Source organism: Balearica regulorum, chromosome 15 (assembly GCF_011004875.1).
Source record: "Balearica regulorum gibbericeps isolate bBalReg1 chromosome 15, bBalReg1.pri, whole genome shotgun sequence".
Lineage (NCBI taxonomy): Eukaryota > Metazoa > Chordata > Aves > Gruiformes > Gruidae > Balearica > Balearica regulorum.
Window position 1 is genome coordinate 385,113 of NC_046198.1, and position 24,288 is coordinate 409,400.

General features: G+C 38.5%; 1 protein-coding gene across 4 annotated transcripts in view; it reads right to left on the minus strand.

The window, feature by feature from the left end:
• CRAMP1 (cramped chromatin regulator 1) overlaps positions 1-24,288 on the minus strand; it is a 51,331-nt gene that overhangs the window by 18,124 nt on the left and 8,919 nt on the right. For 3 of the 4 annotated variants that reach the window (XM_075767236.1, XM_075767233.1, XM_075767235.1), the window contains exons 3-10: positions 20,500-20,693; positions 18,716-18,869; positions 16,463-16,546; positions 13,939-13,987; positions 6,607-6,692; positions 5,737-5,860; positions 4,546-4,627; positions 2,225-3,490 (exon numbers count right to left, since the gene is read on the minus strand). In XM_075767236.1, coding sequence (XP_075623351.1) covers positions 2,225-3,490; positions 4,546-4,627; positions 5,737-5,860; positions 6,607-6,692; positions 13,939-13,987; positions 16,463-16,546; positions 18,716-18,869; positions 20,500-20,693 — 2,039 coding nt within the window. The remainder of the gene's footprint in view (positions 1-2,224; positions 3,491-4,545; positions 4,628-5,736; positions 5,861-6,606; positions 6,693-13,938; positions 13,988-16,462; positions 16,547-18,715; positions 18,870-20,499; positions 20,694-24,288) is intronic. The other variant, XM_075767234.1, reaches the window with a different exon arrangement.

Below are 24,288 nucleotides of genomic sequence, written 5' to 3' on the forward strand. Positions count from 1 at the left end.
AGCGGGCAGCTGAAATTCCCTTCCTGTGCATTTAGCAGTGTTAAATGTCATTGGTTCAACGTCATTAATTTATGTTACAATCGGGTTAACGCTCAACAAGCTTCACACGGTATGGATAAAAGCAGGGACAACACACCCCCCACCCCCCCGATTTGTCACAGTAATGAAAGAGATGTTGTTTTTAATTCAAAAAACTTCATGAACTCTTAACCATCCAGAGGGCTCCTCTGGTTGGAAGTATACCTGGACAAGTAATCAATCAATCTAATCGAGTAGAGACAAGTAGTTTTGATTTTTTTCCCCACATCCCTTCTCCTATTTCATACTGTAACACAGCAATAAGCAGAGGCACATGGCAAGGTGCTTTACTAACTCTCCAGGCCTACCTAGTTATTTTGTTAAATTGTTTAGATGCTTTTCCACAAAATGCTCCCTTTTGAAGGAATTTGTGTGCAACCAAAGGCATAAAATTAGCACCCACACTTGACTGCAACACAATTTTCTAACAGTTTCTTTTATGCTGGTAATCTTCATTTAAAGGAACCAAGCACAGCACAGCTGGCCATTTTGGCTTTGTTACATATTATCTTGAGAAAATAGCAGGGATCTAGGCAATCAAACCTTCCTCTGTTAAAGTATCCTGTGGCAAAAATACTGTGGTTCCTGTCCTTGTTTGATGAAATGCAGAGAATTTAAGAGACAAAACTTTCAAAAAGTCTACAGTACTTTCAATTAGGCAGTAAGTATCACCCTTGCCTCTTGAATATGTATCAGTCCCACAACATTCACTGCCACAACACGAACTCTTTCTGAGAAACAGTGAGTATAACGTGGTACTTGACAAATAAAAGGTTACGTTACTTCTTTTTATTGGGATGTACAACATGGAACATATCTGAAAGAGCTCCATTATTTTGCAGGAGCACTACACTACTTTGATTAAGACACTAAGAGTGCTAAAGTGACAGGAAGAAACTTGCAAATAATAACTGCTGGGTTTTTTCCCCTCGCTTCTATCCCTTTCCCCCCAAGTCTAAGGAGATGTCTTTCTTTCTAGTTTGTGATTGTTTAATCATGTCATCCCTGGCTGTTACATGTGTCACGAGAAGTAAAAGTAGATGCCGAAAGAGTCATTGTCACAGGTCTGCAAGATGTCAGACCAGTCTTTATACTTTAAACAAAGTCTATATCTGGAGCTGGATCTGAGCAAAGATGGTTTTAAATTTATAAAATCCTACATTCTGTGTCTACAAAAATCAGGATCAAAAGGAGCTTCAGGGTGGGGTTAAGTCTGCACCAACAAAGAAAGATCAAAGAACTTTGTGTGTTTGGGAACAGTGACACATTTGCATCTTATGCTGAAATACAATGCCAATGGTATCTTTAACTCATTTTATCTCCATCACAATAATTCAGTCAAATCTATTGAATTCAGTGTCTTTTTGGTCTTTAAAAATATGTTTTACTAAGTTTCAATCAGTTGCACTAGGTGGGAATGGCTGCCCAGGTAGCACGGGGGCAGATCTTAAACTTTGGTTTACAATGAACAAGAAAGAAAGCAAGTTCCTTCCCAGCTGTCTGCCTAAAGAAGATGGTATTTTTCTGGATCTGTTAAACAACTATCCTAGAGTCTGGAAACTTTTTAAAAAAAAAAAAAAAAAAAAATCACTGTGGCAGGCACTGTTATATTGGCTATGCTATCCCAAAGAAATAAATTATTTTCACACTTACACTTAGTGTAACTTGAACTACATAAACATTGGAAATCAAGGGTTGCGGTTTTCATGTGGAATATTAATCTCATCTAGGCTCCCTTTGTCATCTAGACTCCATTTCCTAAAAAAGGTTAGACCAGATGATCTTCCGAGGTCCCTTTCAACCTGGGCTGATCTATGGTTCTACGAACCTGAGAGAATAGAAGGCACCTACCTAAACTAACCTCATGACTGATCTTTTCAGTAGTCACATCAAATGTTCACTGTAATACCATTGAGATTCACAGCAAACCAGAAAGTAAAAGGCAGTGTAAAAAGCAAATGCAGCACATTGAGAAAAAGTCCACTCTGTAGCAAGCTGGGTTGTGTTGTTTTGGTATTTTTAAACATGGGAATCTCCAAGATCTTGACAAGGCTGGTCATTGATTTACTATGAAAACGGGACTGGGCAATTATTCCCCATATCAAATAAGAGTTCAGCATCTGGAGCATGAACAAGAGCTACTTACTGGTTTGGGATTGACTTCAGTAGAGATGAGTTTTAAAAGGCAGTTTAGGAGTCTCTGCTTGTGAAAGGTGGTACATGCAGAAACAGCACTTGATTCGGGCATTTGCTCCCTAGCATCCTGGGTTTCTGGCTCCAACACAGCCAACCAGTCATACTCCAGCTGCAACTTGTTCGGTTTGCCCATCATGAGGTAGACTTCAGCCAGCGTAAGGCTCTCAGAAGTTCGTAGACTCCATCCTTCTTCTCTAACCTGTTGAGAGAGCCGGCTTGGGTCATCCTTGAGAGACTTTGTACTAGATTGTCCCTGAGGTGGAGGTGGAAATGAGGAGCCCAGCTTCTCTTGAGAATCCTCCATTACTGCATCTGTTATATCCTTGGTACAAGCATCAATCTGCTGGCCCTGGCTGTGGCTCGCCTGAGTTTCATATCTGGATGGGCCACTGCCGGGTGAAGCCACACCACCTCTCGGTAGCTGTGAATAGGAGTCAGATGTCTCTGTGCTCCTCCCGCTTGGAAAAGCCACTGGAGAAGTATCACCAGCTGCTGGAGCAGAGTCCTTCCCATGCAGTTTGTCTGTGCAAGAACATTTCTCTGGGACGATCAGGTCCTGACAGGACTTCATGTACCGTGGGAATGGATCGAGCAGAGAGAGCTCCTCCACATCAGGGATCTTACTGCAAGCACAAGCTGTGCTGCACGACGGTAGCACAGTTGCTTGGTCACTAGCCAGGGCCTCCCTGCCATCCACACAGAAGGCCACTGAGCTCAGCTTTTCGTGGTTCCCTCCTGGATCTTGAAGTCCAGAAGGTGTTTTTTGGAGAGAATTAGTGATGCCAAGATTTGAGGCTGTTCCTTCCACCACGCCAGTCTCTGGGGTGCCATCTTCAGTGCTTGCAGAAACTTCAGCTGTGGGCTGAGAGGTTCTGTTTGACTCTGTAGTGCTCTCTGCCCTTCCAACACCCTTACCGTCTGTTCCCCGTGTGTATTTTAGCTGTCCCCTAGCTGTCCCCTGACCACTCTGTATGCCTAGGATTTGTGCAGGGGGTAGTAAATGAGAGTCTTTTGTGTTCTGTTTGCATTTGCCAGTTTCCTGCCAATGCACTGTGCAGAAAGCCTTGGAGTGGACCACTCTGGCTACCCCAGGCAGCGGAGTGAGCGTACAATTCTCTCCTGGAAAGAGATGGAGCATCACTTTCTCCTCTGAGAAGCTGCCTCTTGTTTCTGAGTCTCTGGAGTCTTGAAGCTGCCGTTCTTCTAGTGTTTTACGCTAAAAAAGATGTGTCAAAGAATACAACAATCATCTGTTCCTTCCAAACAAGCACCTGGTAGCCTATTTTGTAAGTTAAAAAAAAAAAAAAAAAAAAGAAAAAAGGGGGGGTGCTGATCAAGGACATGTTCTTTATTTGTAATAGATATGAAGACTATGATCAGAAATTAAGTCTAAGTCATTTTGTGGTGACAAGGACTACACTGAAGACCTACTACAAGCACAAACTACATCTCTGTTCCAGACAAAATTCCTTATATCTGCTTCACACACCACGGTAATTGCAAAAAATCCACCCAACCCCAACAAAACCAAGCAAAAAACCCCAACGTCACTGCATATCAAAGCAGACTCCCCTTTCTGTGCAGTCACCTCCATTTTACATCTTTTGACATCCTTCTAAGTTTCAAGTGCTATGCTGCTACTTCTTCCAGGCTCACAAATTAAAAAGAAAAGCCTGAATTAAAGGACTAAGAACAGGATACAGCATACCAGTCAAGAGGAGAACAGAATGGCTCACAAATCATTCTACTCCGTGGATCAAAGTTCAGAGGTAGGGATACCTCTAACATTGTATGGCTCCGACAACATATAGATACATAACATGTAGCAGCAGCAACCTAGACAAGCTTAAGCCTTCACTTGGTGAAACTGCATAAAGCAAGTGGAAAGATCTGTCCTTAGTCTCTTTGCTGAAACTGGAAACAAAATCATGAGTTATTATCCAGGCTTCTACGGTGGGCACCCATCTATAACGAAACAAACTAAGCACACTGTTTAAGGAAATTAAATAAAGGCAGGGAGCTTCATTTATTACTAACTAGCTTTTCAGGGGATCATAGTAGAGAAGAGTTGAGGTAAAAGTAGAATATTATGGGATTTCCCACAAAAGACTCCATTAGTGATGCTGAGATACTGACCTCTACCTTTACTAAGCATGGGTTGGTTAATTTATGAGGTAGAATCACATTTCCAATGCAAAAATGAACTTAGAATAGGAAGGGAATTGCTCCCAGGACACAGCATACAGAACAGACTAAGCAGAAAAAGGATACAATACGCACTTCATGGAGAGCCCACTTCTGCTTCAGGAACTCAATGAGGCTGGAGACCTTCCGATGTAACTCCACAATCATCCTATATGCAAGATAAACAAAGCAGGGGAATAGAGAAAAAAAAACCACTGGAAGTTCAAATCACAGCCTCAAGGCTAGAATGAGAATTAAGGGAAGAAACTGGCATTCTGTAATACAAGCACAGAGACACACCTACCACTCCCAAGCTCTAGGAAAAAAAACCCCAAGAAAAAATAAAACCATATGTTATCCCGGAACTTTAAAATCTAGGCAACTCACAATTGAGATCTAAAAGCCTATCAAATAAATCTGACTGCCATGATTCAAGATACTAGTTTCTCCAGATGATAGGAAAAGATGGCATGATTTAGCTAAATTGCAAAAGTGAAGGCAAGAAACAAAGCAACCACAAGTAGCATAGAAAGAAAGAGAAACAGGGGCACAATTACTTTTTGTCTCAAAGCATTTTACAAAATAAACACAATGCTAAAAATCTTCATTCTCCTCCCTGCGTGATCTTTGATCGTTATACTGAAGTACTCTGTTTGAAAGAGCAATCAACATCACAGAGGCCTCGTGTTTTCTGCCCTGAGTTTTGGACTAGATGTAAGTACTAGGATGAACAGCCATTGATGACACTGAAACAACAGCACCAACTACATTTTGCAGGGGGGAGATTAAGCTACAAATAACTTCCTTTCTGCTAGTAACACCATGTTGCAATTGTCATGTTCAGAGTCTTGGCGCAGGTGCTTCTGACCATTGTTTTATTTCCCTCCCCTGTACCTCTGTCTCATGGTACATTCAATACATATTTTAGTAGAATTAGCGCTGCATATCTGCATTTTACCTGCACTCTGCTCGGACAACTGTGTTTAAGTGGCACAAAGTAGAGTCATCTATACTAGTACTCTAGTAGTTCCTATCATTACTTAAATGAAAAAAATATAAAGAACACTGGTAATCTAATTTTCAAGACTGGTATGTCATGCTTACAACAATCGTGCACTCTGGTTAGACAAAGCCTTCGGAGTAAGTACGTGTAGGCAAACTGCATTATCAAAGATGAACTGCCCAGCTGGCAAAGAGAACCCTGGAGAGGGAGGAAGATGCTAGAATGCTGCTCACTATTTCCCTATTCTATTCTGAGCACCACAATCAGTTCATTACCTAAGCCGTGGATTCTGGGCAAGACTCTGCACTCGAGCCCATGCGTGATTATTTCGTGGCTGCAACTCCACGGGGACCTTGAGAGGAAGACGTACCGGCTTCTGGTCCTCTTCATCACTAACGCCTGAAGGGAGATGAAGCACAAAGGGCATGGGTCAAAGCAAGGACAACTCCGTCAGAACACTATATGCTCAGTTACATGAAAAAAAAGCATCAGACACCAGCATCACCTGCAGACAACTTAGGCAGCTCAGCTTCACCAGTGGAGCCTGCTTCCCTAGATTACCTCCTGTTCCAATATGCTTATTTTTTTTCTTTGGACACTGCAGTGGTACTGGAGCTTCCAGTTGAGCAAGCAGTGTCAAAATCAGGTGGCTGGAAACTTTGGAGAAGTACAGTATTTCAGACCTTTAAACTGCATTGATCCTACTTGGGGGGGGGGGGGGAAGAGGAAGGGAAAAAACCCACAAAAGTCACACATAGCTCAACTTGAGAGGGTAAAAACCATCTAAAATGTTCAATGCTAAACAACATACTACTGCTTATTCACTGGCACAAGGGACTAAACTTCACAGAATGAAAGTACAACTAGCAAAGCAGTAGTGATCCTGTCTGGTATAGCTATTTCCTTTTCAATTTAGTTAGTGACATACACCAAGACTTAGAGAGCTGGGTGGGTCCTAAAGTTATTGGGATTATACAAGCAAACAGGATAAGTAGGACAACAGGGACATATCTGTGCCCAACACAAATGTGAAATAGCACAAAAATCCCCTGCCAGTGTTGTACACATCAAACCAGGCCTACTTTCTCTCATATTCTTCCAACCATCTGTTACAACCCTTTCACGTTCCAGCGTCTCTTACTTACCATCTGGATCACAGAGTTTCTTCAAAGCCCTGCACATTGGAGCTTTGATACGAAGGTTTCTGCCTTTGTAACGAACAGTCGTAGCCCTGAATACATTGGAAGAGAATTTACAGGCACCATTAACAAAAGTTTGTGAACACATACATGTTAGGGACTGTCTAATGCAATCATGGCCGTAGGAATGAACAAAGAAATGTAAGGGTTTGCAGTGTAGATTCACAAGAGCAATCTTTTCTATCACCTTACTTTCATTATAGAAATGCTAGTCTTGTGACCCCCCTCTTCCAGACTTTCATGAAACACTGCCTACTTAAGGAGGGATTGCTACTTTATAAAGTGGACCAGAATTATGTTACTTCAGTTGAAGAGTACCCTCAGAGACAGCGTCTTTGTAAAAGACGAGTGGTTTTGCTTTAGTTTCCTCTTTATACTCCTAACTCTTAATTACGGGAAGAAAAAGTCTGTAAGTTTTTGAAGAGTCTTCCATTCTGGAGTATCAACACCACATCTGTTGCAGAAATGAGGTCTAACAGCTTGTGCAAGAATCTGAGCAATGTACCTTTTACAGTATGATTTCACCAGCTTTTAGCTTCAATACCACATTAACGGCTATAAAGATCCTTAAAAGCAAGAGGACGTTTTTGTTTTCACACAGTGGAACTATGTGATTTCTTCACTCCATCAGCCCTCTTTTCTTTCTAGAGGCTTAAAAGGCAGGCATTGAGACCAAAGTTACTGATGGCAGTAGTTACTACCTATTACTTCAAGCAATAAGGATCAACTAGCATAGAAGCAGCAGGACTGAACGAAGTCCTTGCAAGTAAAATGAAAGAAATTATAGACAACATTCCTACAGCAGGACTTTATTTTTTCCTATGCTGTAAGGAAGACAACATCAGGCAGAAAGAGCCCTTTCCTACACTGGTAAGAGGGAAACTCGCAAGAGTGCAGCAGAAGTGAAGCCAGACCCGAGATGATGGGCTTGACGAGGTGAGCAGCTTAAAAGTTTCAGTTACTAAGCTGTGAACTTCTACAGATTCAGAATATCCCCAGACTGGAAGGGTAGATTTCCTCAATCTGCACTGAGCTACCAGAAGCTAGAGGGAGCATGTTACTTTAGCCCTCATGCCTAACAAGCTCTGACACAGAAGTAGTGATGGCTTAACTAATGAAAAGAGAAGGCTCTCAAGTGCTGAGGAGAAACTAGCAATAGTACTACTTAAGAAAAAAATAAAAGAAGACCCAAGAGCTACTTGCCTGGTTTTAAATGGTGCTTCCTATTTCCACATCTGCTATAGCTGTGTAACAGAAGCATTGTTGTTACCTTTCCTCTTTCAACTTAACCCTAACTCGAATTGTTGGAAACTCGAATTGTTTGCAGACAGTGGGTGCCACCAAGTGCAACGATCAATCTCTGCCCATGGAAAGACTCTTAGAGGAGGACATAGTAACACACGTGGATATCTAGCCAGTGACGTGAGGTAACAGTGAAAGGTAAAACTTCCTCCTGGTCTTTGCAATGGACACCTTGGCCCTAACGCATGAGGGTCAATATCGTCTTATATTAAGATGTAGATATGATTTTATCAGAAAATCAGCATTTTTTTAGAAAACAAATCTCCTGAAAATAAGTTTAATCATATGCAGCTAGCACCATGGTTTGGTTGGGGGTTATTTGGGTTTGTTTGTTTGTTTTTTAATGTGTAAATAAACCAAGTCTCAATACAAGTCAGGACAATATCAGTATGAATCAGCCCAAACTCACTTATGTCAAGTTAATGGGGACTGCAATGTATAAAGACAGGAAACTTGACTACAAATTCTGCTGCTCTCAAATTCAGCTGATTAATGTTTGGACAACTTCTCACTTAGGTCTGAATCTTTAGGTGGAGAATCACCACTTTTCTTCACAAGCCCAAACTTTGGTCTCAGCCAACAGTCAGAAGCAGCAGCCTAGTATAAAAATGCCTGGTACAAACCCTGAAGGATTTGGCAGAACCTAGAGAATTTGCAATTAATTAAAACTCTAGATACATATTACATTTCTTTGTCCAGTGCTTATTATTATTTCCTCCAAGAACAGGAACTGAAAAAACAACTGAGGACTAAAAGTCTTCCAACTTTTATTGTAGCTCCTAAAAATCACTGTTCCTGTTACATAATTTTACGCTGAAGTAACATGCTCACAATTCACAACAAATACCTTCTGCCTTTATCTCCAGTGATTCAACCAAAGGTATCTTTACTCTATTACTGCTAACGCCATTCATCACAGCAAGTAATTTTATAAAGCTCATGCTGAGATGATAGGATGCACGAATGCACTCAACTGCTAGAAAATGCAGGCTCTGGGAATGTCATAGAACAGTTGTACAGAAAACAAAGCTGCTGCATGAAAATGCCAAAATTATTGCCTTCCTTGTTCTTGCAATGAGTTAATTACACCATTACAGCAATCAGAACCACTGTAATTATTTCCTTGCTTAGTGAAAACATGCCTAGATGTTCCCTCCTGTTATAGTGGAAAACACAGTTTCATAGTAGCCTCATACAAAATCCACTAAAGCCACTGAAAACAAATCCATTAACTCAATGCACCTTGAAACAGGTTGCTAAATTGCAAATTTACACTACTTTAGGACAGCAAATTCTTTCGACTACTTCTGTGAGCTGAGACTCTCTTCCTGCATCTTGATTTTAGCTAATGCAACACCTTTTTATCAAATGGGCCCTTAAAGTAGCTGCATGCAATAAGAAATAGCATTATTTTTATTATTATCGTAACTTTGATAGTGTAAGGGTGTAAGTGAGATGGGGCTTGTGGGGGGAAACATTATTTCTTCTTAGATTAACTGATATGACTATATAAACCAGACAAGCTTCACAGAAATTGTTCCATCTCACGACTTGAGGGCAACTAAAAGAAGGGCCTGAATGCCCCAAAGGCTATTTGATCCACACAGAACATCTCGGCTAATTTGATCAAGAAAAAGAAGGAAGAAGGAAAGCAGTGCTGTTCATTTTTTGTATTTTCTATTTCTCTTGAAGAGCCTAACCAGTTGGTCATAACGCATTTATTATTGAGTCAGGCTTCCTGGCAGCTGTTCCTGATCAATTTGTCTACCACCTGCTCAGATGCACCTTGGGTTGCAGATACCCACTATCTGTTACCACCACAGAGCAGCTCACAAATGAACAACACATCAGCATCATGAGCTCCTGGCTGCATTTGTATCTGTGCTTAAAAGGCAGAGGGGGGGGGGGAAAACCACCCACCAAAACATAGGATAAAAGCCAGAAAAGAAGTGTGAAAAACATAAGTATACGATGGAAAAGATATTAAAAAAATCTAGGAAAAAAATCATATTGGAGCAAAGAAAACAAATGCAAAACTGCTGAAAGCCCTAAAAGAGGAGCAGGAACTACCGTATTCCCCAAGTACTGAGTGAGAACAGCACAGTTTAGGAGTTAGCAAGTACACTGTTTAGTGCATGAAGGAACACAGAACACACAGAAATTTGACAAAACAATATTAAAAACTTCACGTGGAAGTTTTCACCCTGGTACTACAGCACTCTTCCACAACTACAGCAATCAATACTTTTATCTGCATTGTTCCCTAAAATACATCTGAGAAGTAACATCCCAGCTCTCTAGATTTGTGTGTTCTGCTTAGAGTCAGGAATAATTCCCCTAATTCCTTTTTTCATAAAGTATGATGGGCTTCAAGCAACCTAGGGAGAGTCTGATAGTAAGTTATTCTTTAAACTAATATAAAATTAGATATATTTAGAGACTATAGTTCCCTGATTGAAATCCATGGCTGGAATAGTTCTATTAATTTCAAAGAAAAGCACAGTAAAAAGGAGACAGCCTGCAACAGAACTACTCTTAGCTTATTTCTTTTATTGAATAAGTTTTACTTATTTCCTTCTCTTCTCTTACCTAGATCCTGGATGTTTCCAAATGCAGAAAACAGTAAATCTTAAAAAAAGTTATTCTACTGAATATGCATTAAGAACTACTAGTATAACTTCACATCAAGAGCATATTCTGCCTACTTAAAAAGATTATTGTCATATATGGGGTTTTTTTAAGGATGAATTGCTATTTTATTATCAAGATTTTTAGGGAGTTCCAAATTCCCCCTCAGCATGCCAAACAGCTTTCACAAGGAAATCGAAGGCAATGAAGGATCACTCCACACAAAGCACACCCAGGAACTCAACCAGACAGATCAATCAGTACCTGCTAAAAGTTTGTCTTTAACAGACTTTCTTATTCTTGATATTAAGAGCCTCTCAGGTTTAGGGGCAAAACCACATATGCTAACAGACGCTGAGGAGTACTGTTCTTTAACAGTTGCATATTTATGGTATTTAATTATGTGTTGGTTGTGGTTTGGTTTTTTTAACTCATCCACAAATCCTACAGATGTACAAAGATATCCAGAAAATATTTCTATTTCCTCAAACATAGGTTTTTTAATTAAATGTAAAGATTGTTGCAAAACCTGAGGTAAATACAAATGTTTCACCCCTAAAAGTGAAACAAACCAAACCCCCTTTGGTTTAAGTTTATTTAAATAGGTTTCTGAGCAGTTCTGATATACTGCCATAAATTTTTCTTTCTTGTTGTATATCCTAACCACACAACCCAACACCACTGTTGCTGTAATAAAAAACTAGCAACAAAGGACCGGGCAGAAAGTGATTCAGGCTCCCTGTAATTTCTAAGGGAGCTTTGTTTCATAGTTGTCCTGCTTAGTGATTCTGAAAACTTCTTTAAGCAGCTTGTGTGGGCCAGTGTTGACATGAGTATGCTAAATTACTCAGACCAGTTATAAAAGCTCACAGAACAATTCTTATCTTCCCCTTGCGTTTGTAAGTAACTAAACTTTGATCTACTTTCCAAAAAGATCCCCGATTTGCCCAACTCCAACTGTATCAAAGGCTAAGGGCTATCTGAAGAATTTCAGTACAGAGATGTATAGCAATGAATGGCCTTAACTTCAACGACCGAACAGGGACATTTCACACAAAGATTTTGCCATTACTTGAAACAGTCAGTTGATTACGTTTTCAGGCACTATTTATTATCTGTGACCTGGGTTATAAGCTCAACTAGGAAGATTTTAAATATGGTTTTCTTATGAGCACCTCACAGGGTCATTTGTTTTTCCATACACCACGTAATTATTACAGAAAAGATGATGTGTAACATAAGGAAAATAAATATTGGATTAGAATGTATAACTCCAGGGTCTAGAGTCATCCTGCAAATAAATTGCCACAATCTTAGCCTCTCTTGACCTTTCTCACCAATTAAATGAGGTTAATGTTTACCCACTTCAGGAGATTATCAAATAACACATGTCCACATTCCATTTTTCATCACTTTGGATTTGCTTTCACTCAAGACTTTCAACACAGTGACAAGCCTTACAAAGCGCATCAAACTCAAAGGAGGAGTATCACACTTGAAAGAAACACGTTCGGAACTGAGAAAAAGAACTGCTTACAAATAGAGAGGGGAATCATAGAATCATAACATCACTGAGCAAGATGCAAAGTTTCGTCTAATGGGACATATGGAATGTGTTTGCTTGTGTGAGATATGAGGCTGCCCTGCACATGCAGGGGATTAATTCAGACGCTGCAGACATCCAGGTGGTAATGAAGACAAAAACGTGAACATTGTTTCCCTGCACAGTCTGCTCCCCTTCAATTGACAAGGTTTACCTGCCAAATGGGGTAAGAGATGCAAGAGAAAAAGGGAAGCAAAGATGTGTCTTCCATCCAGTAGACAAAAAGCCTACACAAGAGCAACTATTTCTGAACCGCCCAAAAATGTTAATATTACGTACACCCTAGTTTTTGGTTAGAAGATTAGCATTAATATTTTCAAATGCAAAGATTCAAAATGGTTTGATACAAGACTGGCTTTTATGGAATAAACACTTAGACTGTATAAAAATCATTAGCCCTCATTAACAATTAATTAGAAGAACTAATCATGCAAAGTGCTAGACTGATGCTACAGCTTGCTAAAAGTCATCAGTCTCATTTATTATGGTTTAGTCTATTTGGATGACACAGTATTAGAAAGGCTCTCCAGTCCAACGCAGAGACCAAAATGACTGCCTATAGCCTGAACTCTAGAGATAGTCAGGACACTAGGGGGGTAAAAGGCTCATCCCAGGCCCATTGTAACCAATAGCTTCAATTTAAAGTAGTAACTTGCTTTAAGAATCATTTTGTTATATGAAAAACTTACTAAGATTTTCTTAACTGTACAAAACGCAAACCAAATGGCAATTTCTCTTCTATTTCAAACTTCGCAGTTAAAAGAATGAACAAGTGATTTCATAAATAATCACATTCAAGACCTACAACACAACAGCACACTGTGCAAAGTGCATCTCCCAGGAGATGAAGGTTAATAAGCTGTAAGAAACTCATTTGGAAACTCAGTTTGTGAACAATAGAAAGGTGCAACAACAAATACTCATTTTATGTAAGATAAAGTCAAAAAGTCAGCAGCTGCTGAGTGAGCAAACTCCTCCTTCTGTTCACAGTAAAGTTTACTTTATCAATAATTTGTCTGCTACAATGACACACCCTAAAAGCACAAATGCCAAAAGTAAAAAGGGATCTGTAACAGACAGAAAATACTACTATTTTGAAATCACTTTTAAAGACAGGATTAGGACAAACCAATACCTGCTACAATTAGAAACAAAGTTTCATAAACACACTCCTTGATATCCTTGGAAAGAGATTTCACTATAGAATACACAAATTCTAAAAGCAGAATTACTTCAGAAAATTTTACTTACAAATATATCAGGTATTCCCCCATTTCTAGTAATACAGCAACTTCTAAGCCCTTCTGTATTCTAAAAGTTCATTGCCAAGACAGAACCCCCAAATCCCGTAACTCTTTCATGAAGTGAAAGAGAATACTCGTTCTTAAAGTCAGGGAGGTGCAGAAGCGGCTGGAGGACTGAGGTGTACTGGAAGTGTCATTTCAGGTCTGAAAGTCAGGACTCGTGAGCCCTGTTGGTAGAACTGTCTGGAGATGAACTATATTCCCTATAGGGAATCAACACAGTTATAATGCCATAACTGCTCGAAAGAATTCTCATTTCATTACATTCTTAAACTTCACTCATCGTTTCTTACTACTAACATTAATGGTTTCATGGAAAAGGGGAAAAAACAACAACTCTGAAAAACTACAAAATACCCCCTATACTCTGGACGCCCAACTCAACAATCAAGCTGCTGAACAACCCAGTTTTAAGAGTTTCAGTAATAAGTTCTTACTTACCCGGCCTGAATGAGCTCATTGAGTTTAGCCGCATTCTTGTCATCCATACCTTTACAAGAAACAGGACAACACAGTGAATTAGAATTTAGAGTGATACAGTCATGACCTTTTTTTGTGTCCTGTTTGTTTTTCACAGGTATTACATTTTATTCTCACATAGGATTAAGATGCATAAACATGCTAGAACATATCCTTGCTCAAAAGTTTCTATTTTCATAACGTACAAGCTTTACTTGATTCTTACCATGAAAATTACATTTTACCCATGCATTAAATGGCCCTAGTTTAGGTGCTACAGTCATCTTGGGTTGCTGGGAGTTAATCTGACACTGTGGCATTAAAAAAAAAAAGCTTTCTCATCTTCTTGCTCAATGTCTGTTGCTAAGGCAGCACAACATAACCAAAAAGCATCAAGCCCTCACAATGCTGAATGCAATAAAAAAAAGTAAATAAAAATACTAAAATGCACGTGTAGCCCACACTGTTCTTCTATGCGTTATACATCACATTTTTAAATGGACATTATGGTAACTTGATTTATACTCTCTATGATAGTTAGGCCCAAATCTATTTACTGAACAATTAACCTCCTTCTGGCAATGCTGAAAATATTCCTGACATGCTTTCCTGTCTTGGTAGGTCTACATAAGTCATCTCAACTTCTGGGAAGACGGGACTGGATGAACACCACAAGGGCAGGGTGGGGAAGAGAGAAAACCAACTTTCACTAGCTGTAGATCAGACCTCTCATAAACTGGGTGTAGAGGCTTGCAGCTAAAGCCCATTTGGTCTTGGAGACTAGAATTTTCCAAGTGACAGTGAGTAAAATACGTAACTAAGTACCAAAGTTATAAAAAGACAGAAGCAGAGAGTATGTATGCATTGCCATGGTGATTGTGTGAAACCTTACTCCCAGTCATAGCAAGGAGGGTCTGTTGATGCTTTTAAGACAAGATGTGGATATAGGGAAGAAACACTAATAGTTATTTCTACTGACAATGCAATCTGTCATGCCTCTACACCTTCTTTGTCATGAAACAGTTCAAAATTGCTTCTCCAAGATGAATTAACACACTGGAGATCTTTGAACAAACAGAATACAGTCAGTATGACCAGTCACAACAGTCTCGACCATGACGCATCAGAATAAAAATCCCAAGTGAGGAAATAATACAGCAAAAAAACATATCTGCCAAAATACCATTATTCTATTAGGAACTGAGTGGTCATTAAAGCCTCCTTGTCTTTTTTCACTTTGCAGCTAGTATGACATTAGAAAGAAGTGAAAGTATTTTCATGATTTTCAATGTCTCACAAATTAAACAAAACATGCCGAAGATGCACTATAACACTGGCTCTACAAAAAGCTTGAGGGCAAATAAAAAACCCACAGATAAGAAAGTATACGTGCATGGACTGGCATGTACAGAGCATGTTCCTCTGCCCATTCTCCAAGCTAGTCACATTAGAGAGATCTCTAGCCCAGAAGCCATAAAGACCATGCAAACCATGTCCTGGGCTGCATCCCGAGCGGCATGACCAGCAGGTCAAAGGAGGGGATTCTGCCCCTCTGCTCCGCTCTGGTGAGACCCCCCTGCAGTGCTGCATCCAGCTCGGGGGTCCCCAGCACAAGAAGGACATGGAGCTGTTGGAGCGAGGCCAGAGGAGGCCACGGAGATGATCCAAGGGCTGGAGCACCTCTGCTATGGAGACAGGCTGAGAGAGTTGGGCTTGTTCAGCCTGGAGAAGAGAAGGCTCCAGGGAGACCTCAGAGCCCCTTCCAGTCCCTGCAGGGGCTCCAGGAAAGCTGGAGAGGGACTGGTGACAAGGGCAGGGAGTGACAGGCCAAGGGGAATGGCCTGAAGCTGGAGGAGGGGAGATGGAGATGAGATGTGAGGCAGAAATCCTTCCCTGTGAGGGTGCCGAGGCCCTGGCACAGGTTGCCCAGAGAAGCTGTGGCTGCCCCTGGCTCCCTGGCAGTGTTCAAGGCCAGGTTGGATGGGGCTTTGGGCAACCTGGGCTAGTGGAGGGTGTCCCTGCCCATGGCAGGGGTGGGACTGGATGGGCTGTGAGGTCCCTTCCAACCCAAACCAGTCTGGGATTCTATGCAAAGGCACCATCCCAGATATTGACGCACAGGCGTAAATAATTGTGGGTGCAAATTGTATCATTTATACATTTAATTGCTTAGTTTTCAAGAATAATAAAATGGATAGATAATCTAAGCTGCATATACATTTACCTGTTATCTGTGGGCATTACATGCACTGCATTCCGCAGATAGCAAAAGCTAAAGAAATCCGTCAAAGAAAAAGGGAACTAATGCAACAGACTAAGCATGTCTTGAAAAATAAAAAACAAATCTAATGAAATGTAATGTGATACCATGGATTACTGCAATGGAATACAATGAACAGAAATTCTGAAAAACTCAAAAGTGAAACTGTACTAGACCTTGTTGACTTCAAGGGTAGACACTTCTGTTTCTATCTTATAAAAATAATTTTAAGTCGCTCATACTCACATCCCCCAATCTTTTTCCTTAATTCCCCATAGCAGATTAGGCCATAAAGCTCCAGGGAGGATTTTTTCAGCCCTTGAGAAAACACTGAAAAGTAGAAAACGTCTAAGTGAGAAGTAGATTGCAGATACTCATTACAGATACTCATACACAGCTACATTGCAGACACTCATTTCACCACTGAAAATGAGATGATTTGTATTTTCCACGATGAGACAAACACCTCATTGAAGGTAAGACTAACTTCTGTTTCAAGAAACGCTATAATAAGACGGGTTCACCAATTTTCTTTCGGTGAATTAAATATCTACGAAATGCAACATTTTTTTAGATTACAGAAAAAAACAAAGCAGCCTCCACAGAATTTAAACAAGTATGCAACAGTTCACTATGCAAATAAAGCTAATTCATAATAAAGCTAACTCCAGTATCACTTAATTGTTTACAATTTCTAAAGGAAGTATCCAGATACCTCCAAGAAAACGAATATAGAACTTTCTTAAATGAATATTAATAAGTAGGTCTAAATTTTCCAGAAGATAGAGCATGTCTTTTGCGCACACAGATGCACCTTTCAGATTTAGTGCAAACTCTAGATTGTAAATTTTCATATGAAGAATTGCACACATTTTATTCAACTTTACAAGTTTGGGGTTGGGTGGTTTTTTTCTTTTTTCTTCTTTCTCATCAACATACATGACGTGGACATTATTATTGCTAATAGACCTAAGTATCTATGACAGCAAGGAAAGACAGTCTTGTGGTTTACAAATCAGACGAAAGTATTTATTCTTGCCTACTCACCAAGAATTCAGCTCTTTAACTTGCAGACTCCTGTAATCCCAAAATCCAGGCACACCTATTTCTACCAATACTAAAGCTAATCACACTACTGCACTAATTCTTAAATTCCTTCAGCCAATGAGATTTCAGACCTTATAGGTATAGATACAAAACTTTGTTAGCCAGAAAACAGATTAAGTTCCTCCATGACATTTTTTTTTAAGTTCTTCCATGTTGTGCTTGCTGTAACATTTATTTTTAAATAAAATACTAATGGCTTTCATCTTAAAATGCTGAACTGTTTTGAAAAAGGAACTTAAAAATACACCTTAAGACAAATGTTTTAAATGTGTAAGTCCTCCTTTAGATAACCAAATCTCAGGAACAGACAAAATTTCATAAAGAGATTATATTGTACACTACCTTTGCATTCCTTCAGCTTTTTCTAGTCATATCCATTTCTCATTAATGAGTTATTTTAACTTGAGAGGCTCTGGCCACAAATCATATAGATGAATTTACTATCCAAACTTACGCTGATGTTAAAGAGAGTTGTTTAAAGACCAGAACATTCAACCACCATGAGACTGCCATGATTTATGCAACTTAGAATATAGCATCAGAAGGAAAGCCCTGGAGACCTTTACTTAATCAAGAAGCTAATGGGAGAACATGCATTCTTCATACCTTAAAGAAGTCAAAAGAACTGGGTCTTAGAAAAATCTGTTTGGAGTGAAATGGATTTCTTTAACCCGGTATTCAAATGAGGCTACCTGCAAATTGACTTGAATTCTCACTGCCTGTTACTGAATAGTATGCATTTGACAAAAATCAATTATCAATGATCATGTATTACTATTATTGTTACAAAACACCACTAGCAGTTCCTATGACTTCCCAATTTCCTTTTCATTCAACAAGCTGAGGAAGGAGGGAAAAGAATGGGAAGAGGGGAATATGGCACTGGGAATCCTAAGTTACTGAAACAATGATACAATTTCAGGCTTATTTAAAGTGCGAGCAAATATTTCACCATTTACACTTGTATCAGACTATTTGTTTATTTCTACCTTTCCCCAAGAAATGCAAAGTAGTGCTGGAGTCAATTTGCTCAATGAAGTCATACCTGACTAACATTTAGGTAGCTGTCCTCAAAGGTGTGTTTCTGAGAAGAGAAAACCATCTCCTTGAACCTGACTTTTCCAAGTATTAATAGTAGGATCAGCATTTATTATGGTGTGGTAAATTGATACAAAAGCAGTGATACAAATAACAGGTTTTGAGAAGTATTTTTCAAAAACCATGAACCTCAGTATGGCCATGCTAATAAAAATAAGACATGTTCACAGACATCCTATTCGGTATTTATTTTCTCATCCACACCATTCCTACCCTCCATGATGGCACTAAAGGCAGGACTCCAACCCTCGCGAGACTGAGCTTTACACTAAGCCCATTTCATTGCATACTAACCATTATCAAAGTCAATGTACTTTGAGATCTTGTGCCAGGTGCGGTAGTAGAAATGGCGAACCTGTTCCTTATTCTTCACCATGCTTGCTGGTTTGCCTTTCTTCTTGTATTTCAGGGCAATGTTGTTCTGGATAGCTTCAAAGTCCTTCCCATGCTGAAGAATAAATAAAACAAATCCAAATATTCAAACCAAACCTGTATCTTGTCATAAGACAACTCAAACAACATGATGGACTTTGGCGTTCCGTGTGGGAAATTAGATTTCAATTGTCATAAACAAAATTCTTGAGTATCACAACTCAACAGCAAAAGAATGACACTGGTTTCCTTTATTTTACATAAAATGTATTATAGATGCTAAAAAAAATTACCTTCCAATTTCTTGAACTGTTTCAAAATAAAAACTGTAAGTTGCTAGCAAACTTTAAAAAAAAAAAAAACAAACCACCACTTCACTCATAAACGTACTGAATAGCAGAATTGAAAACACCAACTTTCTCACATAGCTTTCTTTACTTTCCTCTGCATTTTCCTCCTCTCTCTTCTACCTCCATTTCTGATGAAGGTGAATGAAAAGCCTATTATATTTAACAGCTTCACCTTTATTTACAAAATATTTCACGTTCCAGTTAGGAGAAGTATAAAATTTGAGTTTCAAATAATGAAGGAAAATATTATATATATTTTTTAAATAAAAAATTCCTTACAGAAAACACATTTTTACACTGTAGGTCATTCAGAAGTTTATTGTCAGGATAAAAATAAAAATGAAACACTTAGACGTCCCTTTAAAACTAGCAAATTCCTATAAAATCCTGGGAGTTCAAAAGAGGAAAATTTAATTTTATATAATTATTAAACTCCTGCTATCACAAAATTTCTTAATATTCCAAAAAGGGTGGATCTGATTAAAATACAAAGCGTGAAAACCTCTTTTGAAAAGTAGTGATACAAAATGAATGGAAGTGTGGAATCAGAGTCCCAAATCCATCTTAGAGCAAATAGTGGAACTTTTTCCTCAGCATTCAAAAAAAACTCGTTTTCTTTGAGTGATGAAGGAACTTAAAAATTATACGATTCCCAGGAATATTACTGCAAGTGAGTGTTTAAGTGTTCATTTTTTGGTACAAAATATATAGATGTGAATCATGCCTACAACTAAAAAACACTTTTAAAAAAATGCACACATGCAAAGAAAACCCACCACCACTTCTTTTGTTTTCACCTTTAGTATGTATTTTTGTAACAGAAGCGCTGTTAAAATAATCATAGGAACAGCACAACCAGGAATAAATCGCATGTATCATATGAGATAAAAGATAAGATGATCTAATACTTCTTTGTCTCTCAGGCATAGTACTGAACTGTCTCAAACATTCTTGTGGTCAAAGACTGAACACAGTGCCTACAATTCTTATTAGAATATAACATATTTTCTTGTTTGCTAATATTACAGCATAAGTGTGTTGCTTTGGAAAGCTGAGATGGGGACATTATTCATGAACATTTGTAATAATTTAAATTATTTTTCAATTACTGTTCTGTTTCAAATGAGAACTAAATAAAGCTCACAAATACTTCCTGTGTATTTCAAAACAAACAAAAAAAGCTTGACACTTTTGAAATGTGGCTTTGATTGACAGCTATTTTACAGCCAACCGCATAGACACGAGTATGCGTACGTATGCATTTTGCTCCTGAAAATCTCAATCAAATCAACGTCCTTTAGGAATATCCAGATACTACATGAAGCCATCTAAGCTTATTATTTTCCTCTACAGTACCTCATACAGTCCCTCGAAGAAAGTATTTTTGTCCTCTGTGCTCCACGATTCCCACTGACGTCTGACCTTCTTTCCTTCCTCCTTCTCTCCAGCCGAGGAGCCCAGGTTCCTTGCTGCTGACTTGGAATTCCCAGCAGGATTGCTGGGAGGAATTCCAGATGTGCCACCAGATGCAGTCCCTCCATTATCTGCTGCTGCAAAAAAAAATTTGACCAGAGTGAGTATTAAACCAACAGGAGGATTCACGGATAGAGATAAGGAACTCAGAATTTCCTCCTCCTTCACCACTCCCATATATATCAGGTTTTTTCCAAGATATTTCACCTGAAATACCATAGGCAAATAACAAGGGTTTTTTTAAAGAAACAAAAATCTGAAAGAGTAAAAAAAACAAGGGGAAGGTTTCAATGGCTTAATTTTTTATTTCCAGAGATAAGACAGATAAGCAGGAATATACCAAAGCAACCTCTAAAAGACAACACAGTCTCTGACACTTATACCCTGGTATGCTCTGCAGTTGCCCCTTTGTGTTGAGGGGAACTTCTGAGCAATGCTGAACATTGACGTCACCAATAAAGCAAACCATGATAAAATATATGTAATTTCATATCCTTGTCTTTGGTCTTGATCCTACTTCCTCTGAAATACGTGTGGTAGATGTCTACTTTATTTCATTACATGACAATGGATCAGCATTCTCAAGAATCTGATCCTCTGTATAAAGAGCATCACCTCTGACACTTAGCCCATCTAGGATAATTCAAGGTACCCCAAAGATGGCAAGTCCCAACTCCTTCTCCTTCCCCAAATCCTGCTGTGGCTTTTGGAAAAATGCACAGAAGTATAATCTTGATTGTACCTCTGTCAGTTATTGGCACCCCAAAGAACACGGATCAGAAAAAAAAAAATACAAGGATGATAATACATACAAAGATGATAATAATACAAATACTTATATGAGGATAAGGCCTGATGGAACCAAGAGAATTTGCTGTTTATGCAAGTAGGGGACAGGGAAGAAAACGGGATGGAGAAACTGCAGGAAGGTGAGAACTACATTCCATTCCCTCACCTTAATTCAGAAGAAAAAGCCTTTTTTTTTTCCCCCCTTAAATCGCCTCTGAAACTATTAGCCTTTCAAAGACATTTTAATCAGCAAAAACATTATCAACTAACCTTAAACCTGTGATTTATTCACAACAGAAATCAAACCAAACATCATTCTTGGTTTGACACTGTAACAGATTATCAGAATTTTAATCCAGAAACCAGGGAGACCTCCCAAAAAGTGCACTCATTTTTTCCACAAAAATGTAGCCATTCTCAGTAACTTACATTTCCAAAATATATTCTTTTCAATTTTGCTACAAAGTATTAGTTAAGATTTGACTGCCCTTATCAATGCAGGCAAGTACTTAATAAAACAGAAGCCTTTTAACATGAAACATACATTGTTCATTATTTAAAAAGCTTATTACTGTTTCCATTTTTATGGTTACTGTCCTTCATGTTTTGTCTTTTATCTCATGATAAATTGGCTTGCCTTAGTTTCTTTGCTTATAAATCCAGCTTACACAATACAGCACTTCGAACTAGCTTCCCGAACTTTTATACACATTAGCACAGTTCTCTCTTTCATATTTAGGCTTTAAAAGTTATCTTTTAAAATTCAATTATACGAAGCAGTTTGTTTACCTGACAAAGTCAGTGTTTTTATATATATACATACATACCTATATATCTTGTTCAAGAACTGGGACATCCAGTTTGATATTCCTAATATTATTTTAAAAAGGGTATCAGAATAATCAACTGTTATGGGCTTATTATGCTTTAGAGATTTGAAAGACTTGTATGTAAATGTTAACTGTAACTATTCAGTTGGAATTTGAAAGTAATTCCTTTGGATGACAAAACCATATTGCTAAAAAAACCCTTAAAAAGCTGTTTGTTCAAGTAACAAAGAACATCTGAAACCAAATCATGACGAGAGAAAGATGCGTGAAAGTACATTTTTTCCTGCATACAACAAATATTTACTTGATATAAAATATGATATTGTGACCATTTTTAAGATTAGTATTTTATTTCTAGGAATGACTATTTGATCCTTTCGAAGAAAATTACTGTCACCACAGGGAAGCATTTAAGGCAAAACATGAAAAAGAAATGGACATTTAGAAGAAAATGCACTTAAAAACAACTTCTCAAATAAATAGCTTCTCTATTTCCTAAAGCATTCATCAGCCACTGATAAATTAATTGAAAGGTAAGCAATTTAATTCTGGTACTGCGAAGGTAAAGCCTTAAAAAAAAAAAAAAAAGGGAAAAAAGAAACCATTAGAAAAACCTGAGCACTTTAATAGGTGGCTGAGAAGAAAACCAACAATTTTAAGACACAGAATTGCTTCTTTATTTTGCAAATATGAGATTAGACTATCACAATTTTCATGGTAAAGAAATACAGATCTTCATATTTAAAATCTTCATTCAAGAAAGGGGAATTCAAAACACATTAGTCCTCAATCTCGATCTACAATCTCCTGTTGCTACTAGCTCCCAATACGAAAGACATCCTTTATCAAAAGATAGCTACAGGATTCTATTCCAGAGTTACTGTTCTGATCACAGACCTCTAACTTTCTGAGAAATCATTTACAGGAACCACAAATGCAGGAGTTTGGGAGTTGGTTGGTTGGGTTTCTTTACATCACTGTAGACATACTCAAATAAGTAAAAACCTAAAGTAGCTGCCTAAAGTTCAGATCTACAAAGGATTTTCTGAAGATTGTACAGTACACTTGGTACATATGAAGTTTTCATTATTAAAAAGTTTAAGGCTAAAATGCAAAAGAAAAAGTATTCATACATCATTAAATTAAACCCTATACATTTATTCTTTCAATCTTACTGTATGAGATTCTTGTAACATACAAAAACAGCCAACAAGTTTTCATCCCTTCACTAACAATAGATCATGACGATCATTATTTCCCAACAACAGATTATTTAATACTCAAGTAATGCATTAAAACAAACAGGTCCATTGAGGCTAGCCACACCATTACTGCTGCAGAATTGCTGGAGAGAGGGAGGGGGCTTACTCTTAACAATCTGGTTAGGTGCTTGTTCTAAGTAAAATCATTTCTTAAAGGAGATCACTGCAGATGCTACAAAGACAAGATGGTCATTCTCACTCTGTCTACTTATCCTGCATTACCCAACTACTGGACTGGACTTCCACACAACTACAGCTACAATTCCTTCCCTTCACTCCAGGATGCAGTGGAGCACCAGCAGCTGCACGTGAGGTACAGAGCAGCTAGCTGGGATGTTTAAGCTCTCAGCATTTTCACTCAGCTTTCAACTCAGAGTTTGCAAAGACATCAGGTTTCCGTACCTGGTATTTGAACTACAACGTCCAACAAAATCACAGATCAGAACACCACTATTTCAGAGAAACTTATTAATTCCTTTTATCCGGTGTTCTCTACCCATCTATATGCCTCATTATCAGAGCTTCATCTATCTGTCGATAGCATAACACCATCCCAAACTACATCTTCTGTAGAAGAATGCTGTCATATTTGTAGTTCTAAGCAAAACACAATCACTTGCAAAAATTTTATATAAAAGAGATTTACACTGTAGTTTAAAAAATCTGATATGAAAATGACAAACCCTAGAACGTTGCACGTATCAAATAATTGAGTCACTGATAGTATCGGTGTCTTATCACAGCTACAGCCACAAGAAGTTCTTCCTTCCAGAGTTTATTTTTCAATTTTC